Here is an 18,059-nt window from a genome sequence, read left to right as displayed (position 1 = left end):
GTCAGAAACGACAGTGTCGTTACGCCATAGTGCTGCTCCGTAGAAAAATGGCGTCAGTAACAAGCCTCGCATAATCGCTGCCCTCGCATCAGCCACGCCTGTGTGGTTCTACGCGGAAAAGCACAACGAGGATGTCTTATTTCGACTGCAGGCTTGCACACACTGTGCGCAAGCGACCGGTTAATGTGTGCAAGGCTGTTCGTACAGTTAATACGAGAGGTGCCACTGAAGCACGTCTGCCGACATTTATAGGCGTAACTGCACGCCCCATCTGCGTAGCTTCGGCAGAGTTCTTGGGCCGCCAATTCGTGGGGCGTGGTCAGTCTCTGACGCCTGCGCAGAAGCAACGTAGATGCTGTCATTAATGGCCGGTCCTGCTGAGCACGGAAACCAAAGCTATACGCCACGGTCTTGCATTCAGCCCCGAAGTGTCATTTGTGTAATCACGGTTCTTGTTTTGCCTCAATCTTCTCTCAAGAACGCGCTCCCCAAAGACCGTGTCTGGAGTTGATTATGGCCCATTAGTGCATGAAACGCCTTTAGGCTGATTCGCACGCTAGAATGAGCAGTGCACCGAGTTATGTCTCGAAGCCGTTCTAGCACCCCTTTCTCTGTCGTGCCCGGTCGCGAAAAGGCGTGGCCAAACAGCAAGTCTAAAACACACCTTAACATTCTTTTCGTTGCTGTGATACATGCGCAGTGGGCTTGCCACTGAGACACGAGACATACAGAGTGCGTTCACGAAATGTTTCCTACAAAACTTTTTCCCGAAGATTTCTGATTTAAAAAAAAAAGTACTGGTGAGCGTCTAATGGCGAGCTTGGTTTCCCTGTTGGTATAATGTAGATTGTCTGTATGTGTTTTCTACTTTGAGAGAACGATATAACTGGTGATATGCTTTATGCCTGACCGTGGCCTTTTGTGAGACAAATGAACCGCTTCTAAGAAATGACAAAAATAAGCCGGTATTATTTACGTCAGACGACGCTTCCCTCGCTTCGTATCCGCCGGAAACAAGCAAAAGCAAGGCGATCCCAGCGGTGTTGTACCGCGCACGGCGATCTGGTAGCAGATTCCCTCTGTACATGACACAGGTATTTGCAAGTGCGTTGTGTTACGTTTCTCCACCGAGAAGTGGGACAGCTGACGCGGCCACCGCATAGCAACAGGCAGAACCGCGAGCGGATCGGCCATTTCGACGCCGTTCATCGGCCGCGCAACGCTTCCTCCCGCCGACAAGTCTCAGCGTGTTCCTGTGCGTGCGTGTGTGTGCAAAAGGTGGCCAAGCCTGGAGCTCGAGGGAAAGTGCGTCGCCCTCTCCTGTCTGCAGGAGGTGGAGGAGATGAGGTCGGAACACCTGCGATTGAGTCATTCGTCGTGAACCAACATGTTTGGCTCTCCCTTTCCTGTGAGGGTTTACCCTTTCCCTGTGAACTGGAAAAACTATAAAAAGCAGCGGCCGACTCCGCTGAGATAGAGACTACTTTGACGCGCCGTTGGCACGACGCTAGACACCAGCTGTGTGAGAGTGTCTGTAATCTCTCCGGGTCAGCTTCACTGCCCGTTTCTTCCTGATGTTACAGTAAAGGTTGTTTCGTTAGTAAACGCCTCGTCTTTGCTGGCACCTTTGATGCCGTCCGCCGTCCACGGAGCCGCCAGGCCAACGCTACCGAGGGGCCGCGCGCCGCAGCGGTACGCAACCCCGGCACTCGCGACCCCAAATGTAACAGTTGCCACCCTGGCTTCCGAGCCTGCGGGCGTCTAACACCTCCCAAGAACTTACTTTCACAGTCTGTGCTTCCAGCCGTATACATTCGGTCATGCCGTTTCTCCGAGCAGGCGTATTTTTGCCGATTAGCGGCCAGCCGGGAAGTGGGGGGAAGGGGAGTTAACTACTATTACGGTCGTTTTGAGAAAGCGAATGTAAAATTGTTAACTAAACACCAGAATCATACCAGCGTCGTTCACACGGCCGGCCGGTGATTGCAGTACCACCTTTCGCACTGACGAATGCCACATCATAGAATGTCCTTACTCATGTAGTGCGAGCTAGCTCTTCTTCTTTTTCTTTTTGAAAGTTTAATTTATTTTCCAGAAGAACAAGTATACAAGAGTAAAACTGCATGGAACCAAAAAACGTTTGTTAGATCCCCGTTAAGGCTCACAGGAATGTGTTTTTGAGAGATAACTTCGTTGCTTCCGGGTCGGCTTTTCTTGCTCTACTTCCAGATTTCTAAATCCCGTGCTGTATAAACCACAATAAGTTGTGTTGCGAGTTAAGTCTCAAACGCGTGATGATACATGGGTGTTTCATATTGTAGTATACCTCTTACACGCTTGACTACAACCAAGCGACGGCGCATTACAAACGCGACCTGTGTCGCACAATAAATACTAAGTTTATTCGCAAGTCCTGCACGCTGTTACTCCGAGCGCAATGGACAATTCTGTATTGACATGCAGGATACGTAGTCCAGGAGCTTCGTTTCCTTGGGTCGATCGGTCTTTTGAAAGCACTCGAGTTACAGATGCGCACTGATAACAAATAAAATAAAAATGACAAAAATGCATTCAACGCGCACTATATAATCCGCCCGGATGAGGATTATCGCCAGTTTTTCTTCTCGGCTTCTTTGCAAAGATTACGATGTGCTCTGAGAGAAGGTCGTAATGAACGTTTTACGGCATTCGCTAGCGTCCGGGCGGTGGAAATGAAATGTACGATGGTCCGGTTGTCCATATATCTACGGTGGAATCTGAGCGCTCTGTTGAACGTTATATACGGTTTCCGGCGCCAGCTGGAGAAGATGTTATCTGCCTGAAAAAGAGACTCCAAAGTACGGTGGAAGGACCCCGCGGAGTTATGCTTTGAGGTGAATAAGAAGCCAAGCCAAGCCAAATGAAAGACAGCCGCGGGCGAGATACCTTGACACCTACGTTATTCTTGATGTCCGGTTTGCAGCCGGCGAGAAGAAGGATCCTCGTGCTCTGGTTGTGACCATTCTGGCACGCCAGGTGCAGCGGTGAGAAGCCTCCCTGCGAAGTGAAAAAGAACCGGTCACTCATATCATGATGAAGCTATGCAAATTAGTAACGAAGATGTGCCGGATACGAAAACGTGAAGAACAGTAGAAAGCTCTGCACAGTTTCTTTTCAGAGTTGGGTAGAGCAGGGGCACGTGTGTATGCGAATAAAACACTCACCTTGTTTTTTATGTACACGTTCGCCTTGTTCTTACAGAGAACTTCGATTGTCCGACTGTAGCCTTTCCACGCCGCTTCGTGCAGAGCGGTATTCCCATGCTGCATTGAAAGCAAATAAAGAACATTGTATACTGCGCAAATGCAAATTAGTTAGCGCCTGGATATACAGTAATACAAGTAATACAGTAATACGCGCAACCCAAAACTTGGTGGTCACCGAAAGCACGTGGCACGTGATCAAAAGCATGCCGTCGCCTATTCCTTGAGATTGATGGACCTGTGGTACGTGCACTTTGAATCAAAAGAAGCAAGCTCATAGACCATTCGAGCAAGTTCTGAGTAAGAATAAAACCTGTAGGCAATATGCTTCAGAGATGGCGACCTAACGTTGCCGCATTGCTCGCATGGCGTCTTGAGTGCTCGCGCCTCGTCGTGTCAGACAGGCACAGGAAGAGGCACTCGGGATAAAAGGTTCCCGTGTCTCTTTCTCCGCCTGCTGCTGGGATTAGCGCACCGAAAGAAGCCTGAGAAATGACGCCGTCTCTTCGACAGGTTCTGTTCGGCTGCGAAGAGTGATGTGCGCGTGAGACCTTTGTTAAGCACGGCAGCCATCGGCGCACCTTGCCGCGATCGGTTCGAGATGCCGCACTTTGATGTTCACATATAAACGAAGAACGAACATAAAACAAAACACTTACTTGCGATCGACTACTACTCCGACGTCACGATTAAAGAGGATGCTTTCTGGTGTGAGGGAGAAAACACACTTCATGAAAACTCATCTTAATTGTTAACTATCTATCCTTTTCGGGGCATTTAGATTAACTGTTGATTCGATTGTCACTACAAAATACTCCTAGTGCTAGTCGGCACTTTAGGAGGAGGAAGGAAGGATTTGAAGAAAAAACATTGTGTGAGTAGTGCCCCCAGGCAGTGCAGCAAGTAGTGGAACAGGTTTCTACAAGATGAGAAGCAGCTGAAGGCCGTAACGGAGTCGATATAGGTGTACCTTATAATAGGAACTGATGTCCCTGTAAACGCATCATTCCTTCCCTATGTTTTTAAGTTCGTTGTCCGAATGAAAACGGATTTCGCCTGTAAGTGCAAAATATACATTCCCATTCGCATCGCTCTCCCTTGTACGCATAGCGCTTGAGATATATAAATCGGACCAGGCGAAATAAAAAAACAAGATAAACCTTCACCAGAGCAGCGGTACGTTTTAACCTACCCCATTAATTACGGGGAGGTCAGGAAAGCGAAAGACCTCTTATGTGCGACCATACAGTGCGCAAGTTTTCGCAGCTTGAACATGGCGAAATGTTTCCGATCATCTCGACACTTCGTTTTTCCTCTTAGGCTAACGTCACTAACGCCTCCAGCGCAACACGTCCGAGCTCTTGCCCATTGGATTCAGACTGAAAGGTATAAGACCCATACCCCGCGACTTCCACAACACACAAACTCAAAACTAATTTGGCTTCTATTTTATCTTACCTCGTAACATGTAGTACGTAGCCCATGCATATGTCCAAACAGCGTCAAAACCTTCGCTCTTTTTGATGTGACGTCTTCCTGTATGTCGTGTTCTGCCACGCAGTAATACCATCAAAAAATACCAACTCATCTAAATCGTAGTGTCTGCACTTGTTGGCAAGCTTTAAAAGCAGGACCCACTCAGTTGTAAATGCGATCGACGCATACGGTAGCTATAAACATGCAATATGAGCGATTAAGCGTTTCCAAGCTGAAAGTGTCTGTGACTTTAATATTCAACTAAATTCTACTGGAAGTTCTGCTGTGACCTTTACATAGAATTATAAGGCATGGTAAGTGGAGGTTGCCCTCCCCGTGAGACGAAGTTTATCGCTAAGTGACGCAGTACTAAAGGGCTCCGGATGAATGCTGGCATTTTTGACTTCCATTGATAGGCTTTCTTAGCAGTGCCACACACGGCTTGCTTTGCATTTCGTCTTAGTCCAAATGCAGGGGCTGAATGCAGCCATCGCAGCATTCATGCGGTCATCCGACCTTGAGCTTAGAAGTCGAGCTCCACAGTTACATAGGCACCGCGGCAGGTTCCTCGAATAGAGATTTAATGAATAACACTGTTTCGTTCGTCCAAGCACGTCTCGTTGACAGCCACGACGGTCCACCAAGCTGCTGACACATGCGGGCACGAAGCTCTGCGAGTTCACGGTCACCGGCCTGCCGGCCGGCCGGCTTCATTCCATCTTGTCAGCTTACGTCTGCTATCCCGCTCTCGCTAAATGACTCCGCGCACTCGACTTGCCCACACACAATCGAGGCCCCATGCCATGATCTTACCCCTCGGTGACTTAACCTCTGACCCCGCCAGCTGCTCCCTGCATAAGGGCCACGGTCGCCCATCCCATCGCTCATGCGGCGACTCAGAAGGAATGAAAGGAGAAAGAGCTGAAAACGAGGGGGAGAGAAGGCGAGATAACTGACTCGGAGCCCATTTTGTTTTACGGGCGTCGTGCACAGCGGAAAAAAAAAAAAAAAAGTACAGGGGGGGAGGCCGAGTGCTAGCACGACACGCGATGGGGACAGCATTAGAGGAGGCGCAGCGAGTGACCTCGTTCACCTGGCCTGAGCTGCGGTCGCTGGGCCCCGCCTCGAAGCCGCGCTCTTGCTGCGAGCGTGGTTCCTCAAATGAACGCGTGATAACGGAGGTGAACTCCTCTGAATCAAGTCCGCGCAGTCTGTAACGGTTACTCTTTTCTTCGTTCGCAGGATATCCGGCATTCGCAACTCAATCGGGCGAACCGCGCTGGTTGTTGCCCGTCAGCCAAGACACCTTCCAATCGTATAAAAAGGGAGAACGAATAATGCGGGAAATGAACGGTTTCAAAATACGGCATCAACAGCTCCGCTTATTTTCAGGGAAGAAGCGGGTTTGCGAGAATTCCTTTCCTCGCTGTTTTCCGCCTGCCATTGGTTTCATGAAAAGCCAAATTATTACCCCTCAAGGAGGCCGCTATCAGTCAGAAGGCATTGGTGTGATCGGCTTAAAGCCGTTGATGGACTAGTCCTTCCGGATGTTAACGTGATGAAACATTTACATAACGGGCTCTTATGCAGGAAAGATTTTGACGGCTGCTGCTTTTATCTGTACCCCCTTTTCCTTCTCTTCGTCTGACGTATATTTTTTCTTGGACCAATTTTTTTATCGACATGAGTATCTCTCACCTTTGCCGGATGGGAAAAGAACATATGTAACTCTATTAATAATGTATACCTGGTGAACGGACCGGTACGTATCCGCTACGTATGTTACCTTTTATGCAGCCTGCAGATAATATGCCGGTGTGCCTGACAAGGTGGGTTGGGACTTGACCACTTCGTCTCAGAGAACTGAAGGCAGTGCAGTGTTCACCCTTGAAATATTTCTTCTAGTCAACTCGTCAGGCGCACTCTTGGCCTCCGAATGGACAACAGTCTAAGAAAATGCGTGGGTCGCTGTCCTGACGCCTTACCTTTAGAATCCTTAACTCTACTTCGGTTTGCGTTGCGTTATTTTCATTCACATAATGCATACTGCAACTTTTTCACACTTGCCCGTGTTGTGATGAAATGCAATTTAACATAAACAATGACAAATAGTTTTGCCTAGTCTCCTATTGAAGCTTTCAACGTTAGCGTAGATATATAAGAACCAAGTGTATCAGCCAAATATTACCAAGCTTTTGAAAAAGTATTGTTCTGGCCCAGTAACGTGTATCATGAGGGCTATCCGGCAAAGTAAAATATTTGGAATTAGGTAACGTTTTAGTGGTGGGCTTCAGAAATAAAGTGATAAAGTGTCAGTTAAGAAGTCAAGTACAGCTCTTAATTGCAACTGCGATATTTTGTGAGGTACAAAAGGTTCAAAAGTGTGGTTACTTTTCGCTGGGATGCCTGGTGAGTTTGTGCGTGCATGCGTGCGCCTTCCTCTGTATAGTGTGTGCCTGGTTTAGACCAAAAAAATACAAACAAAACAAATGCTCCCACGACGAGCCAGCCACACATTAGAGCCGCGCCCAGCTCGCAAAGCAGCCCTCTGAAATTTATAAAAAGAAACTCCCCCCGTACCGAACCAACGTGGCAGGTTGAGGGGGGGAAGGGGGGGTTGAGGGGGGCAAGCAGCGGCGAATGCCTTTGTTGATGACACGCGCCCACCTAGACGACTTCCTGCATCCGTTACGACGGTGACGGGGCCTTCACGAGGTATAACACCACGCACCTTCGCCCCTTCTTTCTCTGCGCCACAGGACTGGGCTCGTCTCCTTGACGCGCCGCGGGGATCATCGGACGCTAAGGCGGCGGTGCGGGTGTTGGCACGGTAAATACCTCCTGGACTAGAATGACGAGATACGCTCTTCTTTTGGCTTGTTCGTTTTTCAAGTGAACTCTTTTCTTGAGTGGCTTCGCACTGGCCTTTTGATCTTGGGAGAGTGAACGGATGAGGCGCAGCAGTATAGCGGAATGCTTTCACGGGACTTCGTTTGATTTCGGACCGCAGCTCTGAATGGCGAGGCTCGCTAGAAGCCACGCCCCGCCATGCCACGTGCTTGCTCGTCCTGGGCATTTGTAGCTGACCGGCCGCCAGCTGAAGAGGAGTTTTGCGCCTAGCGAAAAATCATTCGCTGTCTCCCTCCGCTGGCGCCCTGCTGAGCGTTCACGTGAACCCTTGCGAACAGACCGACCGGTGCCTTGTTTGATAGCATGCGTTGTCGGAGTTGCTTTTTGTTACGACTCGCACAGGCTTTGCTAGTTGCTCGCGGTGCTGGAGCTGATCAGCCGAACTGCCTGGGAGCCATACCCACGCTCGTGTTGTTATGTATGTGAAGACATTTCGCTTACAAATAATGGAGTATTAGTTCTATGCGAAAAACAAAAACATAACGTAAGACGCTGCCTGGTTAATGAAAAATCATAGGTCAATGACTTATTCCGCGAGAAAAATCGACATCTCGGGAGCGCGACGTGTCCTGTTTTCACAACGAAGCAACAGAGCCAGGTTGTGTATCACATATTACTATTTTTAAAGGCTTGCCTTGGGTACCGTGTAAGCTGTTGTCAGTCCTATTCAAGACGTTACGAGTCCTTTGAATATATCAGTTATCCTCAGTGGCTATCAATACGACGCCATTATTCAAATTGTACGCGCACACATTTCCATTTTAAAATGTGCAATGGCGTGTACCGTTCCACTCTTTCTGGCCTTCAGTGTTTCTCGATTTCTAGCTGCTTCTTCTTGTATAGCTGTCACTCTGTTCATCTGTGGAAGTTCAACCGAAGGATTGTATTTATTGCTACAGTCTTTCGGTTGATCTCCGATAGATTAACAGAGTGACTACGCAAGAAGAATAGTAGGGGAGTCTGCTGCGGCCATTGTATGCACAACGCGCACGGCATGCACACGGAATTATATTTGCGTGTGCTGCATATGATCCAGCCTTCAAACATGCTGGTGGGATGTGCGTCGGAGCTCGTTTCCCATTGCTAGCATTTTCCAAAATGGAACAGTCACCTTATCTCTTCCAAATATTAGAGTTGCAAGCATACAAGAACGCCACTGTGTGGCTCAGTCACAAGCCCTGTAGCCTGTACATATTTTTAAATGCCGTTGCTACAGTTTTCTGTCTTCCCCTTTAATTTCATGTCCCACGCAGAGTTGGACGCTTGTCTCACGCCTCTCCGGCACATTGTAACCGCCTTCGACCAGCTCGAGTAGCAGTGTCGTTATCAGAATCTCATTTCATAAGGCTTTATCATTTTTGCTTGCACGCCTCCCACAAAACGCTTATTTGCTTGCTAACTGGACTGGAGATAAAATGCAAATGCTCAATGTGCAATTACCTTAGATAACAGCCGTAATCGGTATGCGCTAGTCACAGCAGTGACTGGTTATAGATGTAACAGCGCTAGTGATATGTCTTTCTGGACCGATAGTCAACTGGCCAGAAACAATCAATAATCTCATCAAAACTGTGCGACACGGTGCTCTGCCAATTTATTTTTAACCGTGGCGGAACATTAGTGGCCTTCTTTGCCCGGCATCCTGCTGACAGCTTTTTAACATAAATTATGCACTGACAAGTTGAACCACCTGCATAGTTTGCTTCGCATTAGTGGTCGACGGTTTCGATATTGGCATATATCATGTGCAAAGGCGATAAAATATGTGTGCAGTAAGGCGACGATAGTAATACAAAAAAAGAAACTGAGGAACTATGTCCTACCAAACCGAACCACCTTCAAGAAAGAGGTCAGCGTTGAGCGAACATTATTATTATTATTATTATTATTATTATTATTATTATTATTATTATTATTATTATTATTATTATTATTATTATTATTATTATTATTATTATTATTGTTGTTGTTGTTGTTGTTGTTGTTGTTGTTGTTGTTGTTGTTGTTGTTGTTGTTGTTGTTGTTGTTGTTGTTGTTGTTGTTGTTGTTGTTGTTGTTGTTGTTGTTGTTGTTGTTGTTGTTTATAAGCACATGTTTCCGTATTTTTCCCCTTTCGGCGCAAAACTTGGCTGCCTTGTATAGGAGCGGTTGAGAGACTCCGTCAGAGCAAGTTATGCCCCTTTATTTTTGCGTTCCTGATTTTTATCCGCTCTTGCATTCCCACTTTTGTATCTTTCCATCCAAATCAGAAGATATGCAGATGGTTCCGACTGGTCAATGTAAAATGCCGCTTTCAAGCTGTCAAATAACAAAAAATTGGGTGGTGGTAGAGGTAAAGTGAACAGGCCAACAGAAAAAATACAACGCCGACCCGCAGTAGTTTTGATGAGCTCGGAGTACAGCGATGACTGGAGAGAAGATGCACGAAAACCAGGTTAAAAGGAACACCACGAATAAATCTCACAGCTAACCGACCGGTCAGATATCTGTTCGCGAGGACCAGACCGGAAGAAGTCCTCGAGCCAGGTTTCGTCCTCAAAGGCTGCAAAACTGTGTCACAAAGATTGATCGCCGCACTCTGTCCTAGTCAATGTTATCAAGGTGCGTATTAAACGGGCCAAGAGGGACCCTCGAGCTAGCAGTTCCTGCACCAGTTTGGAATCAGGTCCTCATAGCCGTCTATCTTTTGGTACTAAAAGATAACAAAGGGATAACCAACATACGTAAAACAACACGCAAATTTGGCATGGCGTCACTGTGCTGTTCTGTTGATGCGTTGTTTTTCAGCGTGCTGTTTTGACTCGTGCTGTTCCTTTTTTTGCGTGTGAGATGTTTTGTCACCGTGATGTTTCTTTCTTCTCTGCTATTTTAACACTCTGTCCTTTCTGTGCGGTTTGCGGTGAAGCGTGCCGTTTTTGTTGTTGTTTTTTTTTTTTTTTCTGTTTCACTTCTTCTTTGCCTTCTGACCAACTGACTTCGAACTCTACGTGCCTTTTAACTAGCGCAGACTGTAGAGTATGGGTTGTTGAGGGCGCCGTGAAAGCTTCCCTGGCAGCGCCTTAACGAGGTTTCCTCTTTTGCGTTTGCACATTTGGCGTTGGAGTTTTTTTTATTATTATTATTATGCGTTTTTAGGTGTAGATCGAATGTGAGCTTAATTACGATCGTGCGTAATTCGAACAAACTTTCGGTGCCCTTCAATTTCGTATTATAGCGAGGGAGAACGCGGAAAGATTTTCTACGGGGTAAGGGGAAGAATTCAAGTATTCTAGAGAAGCTTGACCTCGCCGATGAAGTTAGAAACAAAATAACGGCTGTATAGCGATCGGCAGGACGAAGCATGAACGAGACAGTTATAGTAACGATGCACCGCCGCCACGACCTTTCCGCTTTCCAATTACCGCTCCTCCTTTTGCGCGTTCAAGTAGAGCATACTAAGCCCTTTTCACATCAGTCGAACAGGGTCAGTCCCCGGGCACGATGTTATTCCTCCTGAGATAAAGGCAGCACACACAAAAAGAGAGTTTTCAGAAATTTCTTCCTCACACGGGGAGACGAAGTGACAGCAATAACTGCGCCCCTCAACCCGAAACAATATCGACGACAGCTAGCGCCCTCCGTGGCACCATGTGAGTCCTCGCCGCTCGCAAACATGTGACCATGTAAGGGTGGCGCTCCAGGGTTTTAAAATATATGCATGGTTCAAATCGGCCCGCCCCGCCAAATCGAACCTTCCAGCAGCGATCCAAAAATCCACCCCTGCCCGGCGCCGGAGTTTGTATATTTTTTTCTTTTATTTCCGTCGTGGCATGACTCGCAAAGAACGAAACAGCATGGTGACCTAGAAAGAAGCGTCATTAACCAGAAAACCTTTTTCATGTGCTGCGGGCACGTCCCAAATAATTACCAGAGTACTACACAAACACTACACAAGAACAGTGGGAAGCCATGTTGCCTAGCTCTGACCCGGAAGTTAGATCCAGGGTCGTAGCCTGGGCGGAGGCAGCCACCGCGGCCCAATGGCTACGGTTTAGTTATGAATTAAGACCACCGTCCTTCGTACGTTCGCAGCAAGTTCTCCCTTCTCCCCTCCCCTCCAGTACTTTATGTGCCAATAAAGGAATACGCACGCACTCAACAATGCACCCAAACACGCATACACAATCCCGCTGCCATCCTGCTAGACAGGGGCCTTGTTCTGTATATTCGCCGCACAATCATCGCACGGTTTTTTGGGGGAGAAGTAGTTAGCGGCGATATATGTAATTACGGGTGTACCAAGCACCTCGCTGTGTTCGTTCATTTTCCTGCGGTGTAGCTGATATGCCACTGCAGCGTTGACCTGGGGGTATATTTACGCATCATGAAATGTGTCGAGGAAAACCAACGTGACGTCATCCCCCCCAACGACTTGAGTAATTGGCCGCTGCGACTAAAAATAGAGGGCCAGAAGCGTCACTCAAGTACCATTTCGTCCTGGATGTCGACCAAGCAGTTGTGCTTGCAGAGTAGTCGCACCACTTCTTCGTGACCCTCGGTAGCCGCCTGGTGCAGGGGAGAGTAGCCACACTGCGAGAGAGAAAGGAGGAAGAGAATGGGTTTAGAGAGGGGACACTCACCGACAGTGGGCGCTGATCTAATGATAGCATAGCCGCTGGTCCAAGCAAACAGCGGTGAGTTTTATAACGAAAGCAGACCTAACGACGAGAGGTATTAACTGAAACGCTGCTGGCGAGACAGCTCTCAATGACCAGTGGTGAGTAGAAAGCACAGCTAAAACGACGCCTGCATTTTACCGATATGAGCGTCGCTACACCGCGCGCTATGAGCAACGCTCCTTCTTGGCATTCCTCAGTGGTGTGCTCGTGACACCAATGCACGCTTCGCAAGCGTGAGATCCCCATCGCGAAAAAAAAAAAAAAAAAAAAAAAGAGCGAATTCAATGTGCCAGATATGAATGCCGTACATTGTTACAAAGCCGGCACATAAAGAACCTCGCCGGTCAGCAAACAAGACAGCCCTGTCTGTCGAAAACATTTTTATTGTAAGGTGCAACTTTCTAAATGGGACAGGGAAGGGGGATATGCGGTTTTGAATGGTAAGTACTCTCAAAATGACAGCCCTGTGCAAGTCGCTCTCGGGTCATGCACGTTAAGGACACGTGCAGCACCAGACGACCCTTACTTTCATCCAAATTATGTGGATCAAATAATAATAATAATAATAATAATAATAATAATAATAATAATAATAATAATAATAATAATAATAATAATAATAATAGCGCACGGTTGTGAGTTTCTTGAGCCACAAGCCAGTCCGCAGACACGTGTACAACGCGAGGACAGCGATGCAGCGCTGTTGGCCCTAATCGAGTTCGCATATAATCAGATTTACCACAAGGCCCCCACGCACGCGACGGCGATGCCCGGCGAAGACTGCAGGCCGGATAGAGAGCGAGCGGCGAACGCGGTCGGCGACATGATTCCCTGAAGGGCCGCGCCTCGGTACCTTCTTCTCCCACGTAAAAAACAGCAGCAAGACGCGTGTACGGCCGCTTCCGGTTGGCGTGCGAGCGCGAAGCCACGGCAGCTCGTGCGAGCAGTTGTCAATCTACGTCGACGAGCTCCTTCCTGCATACGGGCTTTTTACCTTTCTGTACCGTCACGTCTCCGAAGCAGAACCGTACTGGCCCCTCAGTGTTTCGGGAACAAGCGACAACAAATGCCGTCGTCGTGTTCTCCGTGCTCTAAGCTGAACGACTTTCTTAGCCTCCGCCCCGAATTGCGCGAGCGGAGAGACGAGCTCACGTGGGCCCTACAGCAGCGTCATTATTTACATGTTCTATCTCTCCTTTCCTTTTTTTTTTTTTTTTTTTCATGCACCCTTTTTATCGAGCGCAGCTGTGGAGGTGCACAAGGATTTATGTTCAACTTCCTAGCAGGCTAATCTCGGCCCACCGCGTGGTGTCGTTGTGTATGCACAAGCTGGGACTCTCTCGTCTTGCTTGATGCGCCCTTCACTGGGCCATTCTATTTTCCGCCCTCCCGTAGTCCTAAATCTTCTCTCTGCGGTAGGCTGGAGTTGGCTGGCGTCGTACCGAGAGCAATAAAGATGGCAGTGTAGGCTTGGTGTTGCGGCAAAAGTGTGGGCGGTCTATGGTCCTTAGGACACAGACAAATACGCATCTTGTTGCACTCACAAACGAGGGTCTTGGCGCACTCCAGCTTTATGTATAGTTTAGAACGTAGTAGTATATAAGCCCCGTTCGGGGGCGTTCCCAAGGCAGCTCCCGCATAGGACTTCGCTCGCAGCATGCGTCTGTATACCGTAGTTACACCTGTCCCTGCCCGCATTTTTCTTTCTTCGTGAAGCAGGAAGCATGGTTCACAGACCTTTTCTCAAAGGAACGACCTGAGGAAGAATTAGTTTTGTGATTTTGCAATAGGCGGTGTTCGCTATGTGCATTCGACGCCGTGTCTCGGTGGCGTCATAATGGCAGTTTCTCGCGGTTTTTGCATACCACGGAAAGATCGCGAAGACGACGGGGCATTGATGCTTTTCAGTAAATTCAGAAACAATAGGGACCAGTATGCTTCGTGATGATGAGGCTACGGCTTGTGTTCGTTTAGAATTCTAGCAGATTTACAGGCGTCGCATTTAGGATATGTTGAGCGCCAGGATCAAGAGCAGCAGACGTCAGGTGGTTATATAAACGAATGTCTTGAAGCTCCAACAACGCTGACGCCCTTAGACTACCGACAAGGTATTTTTCTTTTTTTTTTTTTTTAGACATTTGAAATGCGGCATAAAAGAAGCAGAATAAAGAAAGTTGGAGGGATAGAGAACCGGCTACGTATCAGCTGAAGAGGTAACCCTTGTGCTCCTGGTGCCTGCTTCGTTGTCTTGAAGGATAACCTCGGATTTATTATTATTAATTTTACTAAACTTACTGCCCGCAAAGCGATGTTTTAATCGCGAGTTCCAAGGCGCCCTGCATGAAAGAAACTGCAAAGTTCGGGAAAAAGTAGACCAGGTGCAGTGTAACGTACAGGTCAGATAGTGGTGCTCGCGCCGTACCTGGTGCAGATTTTGAAGACAAAGAGCTGGTCGCGCGGTTTGTCACTGCCCGATGTTGCTATCATTTGGCGCCACCATCCTTGGACACAGTCACGGGTCTGTTTTTACCACCATGCAAAATTTTTTACTCGAATCAAATCGTTCGCCTTGCTAAATATTTCAACATCACTTGTTCTACAATTCCAGTGTCGACCTCCCGTGTGCGTTATGACTTTTTATTGTATGTTTCATTCATTTCACCTTTTCTTTCCTTTCCTCTATCCCTCCAATCACATATACATATATATATATTTTTTTTTGTACATGAAAGTATACTTCAAAAACTTTCTTTGCGGCACACATCTCGGCCGATCCTCCTCCTCGCGGGTATGGGTTTGGTTTGTGGGGTTTAACGTTCCAAAGCGACTCAGGCTATGAGAGACGCCGTAGTGGAGGACTCCGGAAATTTCGACCACCTGGGGTTCTTTAACATGCACTGACATCGCACAGCACACGGGCGCCTTGCTTTTCGCCTCCACCGAAAAGCGGCCGCCGAGGCCGGGATTCGATCCCGCGTCCTTGGGAACAGTAGTCGAGCGCCATAACCACTGCGCCACCCAGCGGGTATGGGCCATATGTTATTTGGACAACAACAACAATGCAAGCAGTGGACCTTAAGGACTGCGAGTAACTATGCCTACGAAAGCCTAGCTAGTAGTCAAACTAACATGACCCAGTGCTAACTTTTAAATTTTCGTCACTGATCTCTGCAATAAAGCTTACACGAAAAGTAAATCAACGCCATGCTTTGCTCAAGCCAGGCAACCAGACAGCTGATAGACATATTTGGTGTCGCTGAAGCTCCAGTACCAAGGACAGTCTTCCTCTCTCACGTTCAAAAGAAAGAAAACTGAAACACTTTTATACCTTGATAAATTTCGCTAAATGACTCCAAGCTCTCAAAAGGAAAGGTTTATGAGGTAGGCGTTTTTCTTTTTTTTTTTTTTTTCGTGGTTCCAGGTGTTTCGTTGCGTCAAACGTTAGGACAGACAGAGGTAGACGAACCCATCTTTCAGTGGGGAATTGCTTGTTGTCATCACCTAATCGTTGCCAAACTCACTCAGGTCTTCGGCTGTGGCCGGCCTAGGTCGAAATTCGTGCTTCCAGACCACATGGACAGCCGCGTGCATGTTTTAATTAATAGACCTGCCGACAAGCCTGCAACGTCCTTCCGCCGCCATTTATGCACCGAAGATTGCATTCACTGACAGCGATTTTACGTTGTTTGACTTTTTTTTTTTTACCTTCTTTGCGGGCCTTTCACACTCTCAACCTTTGGAGGCTGTCGCGTGATTTGCATCCCGTGTGCGGAACCTAACCGCACCAATTTCGCACGTAAACTTCTTGACCTGAAGTTAGCGATTACGGGCGAGTAATGTAATTATTCGCCTCTTGAGCTGACCTCAAATTACGTTGCGAAACGTTTCTTCCTTGCTGTTGTTTCTTTTTCGGCTGTCTCGGCGACCACCATGCGTGTGATGCGTGTTTAGCCAAGACTACGCCGCGTTGTAAAACATGTGGAGCTGGAGCCAATTAACCATTACGGAGCCTGTCTCGCTGGCAAAAGAACGAAGCGGGGCCTGTCGGAAGCACACAGTTAGGTATACAGTACAGAAGTTCTAGCTGCTAGTAGTCTGAAGGGATAAAGAACCACTGCATTTCTTTTTTTTTTTTCATTTTGCTTTAAGGCATAGTTTTGAAATAAGCAGTTTTACGAATTATAGTTTTGCGACAGTGCTGGAGATCGATAGAGTAAGAAGATGAACAAGTAATTCAAGCGGGCGCGTCGTGAGCGTACCATCATGCTACAGGATATCGAAACACACAAAACTGCGCAGCTGTTCCGTCTCGCCCCCCCCCCCCCCCCCCTTTTTTTTTTTAATTCCGATAGCGTGCCTTGAGGCATAAAATAGTTATTTACAGTTATATGTAGAGAGCAGATTCCCGCATAAAATCTAGTGAGATCCGATGATGAGGACCTTTTGTTCAGGCGTTCACATCCGGAGGTCGTCCTGGGAGTGGCCCGTGTCGGTGCAGGGGTTTCAGCCGGAGGGAATATAAAGAGGGGCGCATCTAGAGAAGATGTGCGGTACCTTACTCGGATACAGGAGCAGGACAGAGAGCAAAGATGTCGCCGAATGGGACATGGTACTGTGCTGGTCACAACTAGGTTATAGAGGGGTGATGGCTACAGGGAGGCGCAACCTTCGAAGCAAGACCTCTTTAGGAAGACACAGGAGAGCAAAAAGGGTACACAGACGTAGAATTCCAAGTCCACAATGTCGTAGTAGTCCACAGTGTAGTCGGTGCTACACTGTGGAGCGTGTATCCCTACGGATCCAATGTACGCGGATTGTTACGGAGAGTTTCTTAAGTGTGTCCTGAATAGCATGTGCTAAATCATCGGAATTTAGAACACGCCGCCGACTAAGGATGGCGGCTCAAGAATCTGCGATGATGTCAGTGTGACTACTTGATGGCAAGAGGAACGGACAGCTAGGGGCGTCGCGAATGGCCAACAGCACCGCCTGTGTCGACGGTCAAGCTGCGGAGCAAGCGTGGCAATATCTCCGAAGAAGCGACAGTCGAGGTCACGTGACCCTCACGCACACTGAGCGTCAGCATACTCCGCGGCATTTCATGCATCGCACTCAACACCTTGCTTTCAATGCGCCTCGAAAAAGAAAGAAAAAATGTAAGGTTAACAGGGTAATCGCCGATCCCTGAAAGAGTCGACCTATCAAAGAATAACTCGGGCCATTAAGAAGTGCAAATCGTCTATCCGCTCTCTTTTTGTTCAAAACGTACGATCGCTTCCGCTTAGCGGTGCGTTCGGAATAAGAAATCAAAGTAGCTGCGTCGAGGAAAGAGCAGCGGCGGAATATCCGTTCCTTTCGCGTGCATTTCTAACGGCTAGCTGATTAGGAGGAAGTTATTTAAGTAAAGCAGTAATGAATAAGGTCCGAATTTCAAACGGACCCGCTTGTCTGTGTGGTTTGTCAAAAATACCGCTGCAGTTCTGTACCACTGTTCTTGCATGGCAGCGTGTCACTCATTTGCTGTTCACTATTGCTAGCTAATAGATAAATGTCTTCGAGCAGCGAGCTGTGATTCTTTGAGACGCCGTTCTACAGCAAATCATGCAAGCAACGCAACAAAGAAAGCAAGAACTCGTACAAATGACCAGCAAGAGTGTGCGTATGCAAAACCAATAAATACGTTTCGCTTTCGTGCACATTGATACAACAGATGCTAGCCGACTTCCATTCAAGGTACCGGCTACTCCCCGTGATCACTACGCATGGAGGGGTT

General features: G+C 47.8%; 1 protein-coding gene across 1 annotated transcript in view; it reads right to left on the bottom strand.

Annotated features, from left to right (window-relative positions):
- Positions 1 to 18,059, bottom strand: part of dgo (ankyrin repeat domain containing protein 6 diego) — a 151,389-nt gene that overhangs the window by 7,498 nt on the left and 125,832 nt on the right. Inside the window, exons 4-6 of the mRNA XM_084594094.1 lie at positions 12,096 to 12,197; positions 3,204 to 3,302; positions 2,938 to 3,036 (exon numbers count right to left, since the gene is read on the bottom strand). Coding sequence (XP_084450220.1) covers positions 2,938 to 3,036; positions 3,204 to 3,302; positions 12,096 to 12,197 — 300 coding nt within the window. The remainder of the gene's footprint in view (positions 1 to 2,937; positions 3,037 to 3,203; positions 3,303 to 12,095; positions 12,198 to 18,059) is intronic.

The sequence above is a fragment of the Amblyomma maculatum genome, chromosome 1 (genome assembly GCF_055883805.1).
Source record: "Amblyomma maculatum isolate TAMU_Amacu chromosome 1, ASM5588380v1, whole genome shotgun sequence".
NCBI classification, from domain to species: domain Eukaryota; kingdom Metazoa; phylum Arthropoda; class Arachnida; order Ixodida; family Ixodidae; genus Amblyomma; species Amblyomma maculatum.
The sequence above is the reverse complement of the archived record's forward strand: the minus strand, read 5'-3'. Positions and strand labels throughout refer to the sequence as shown.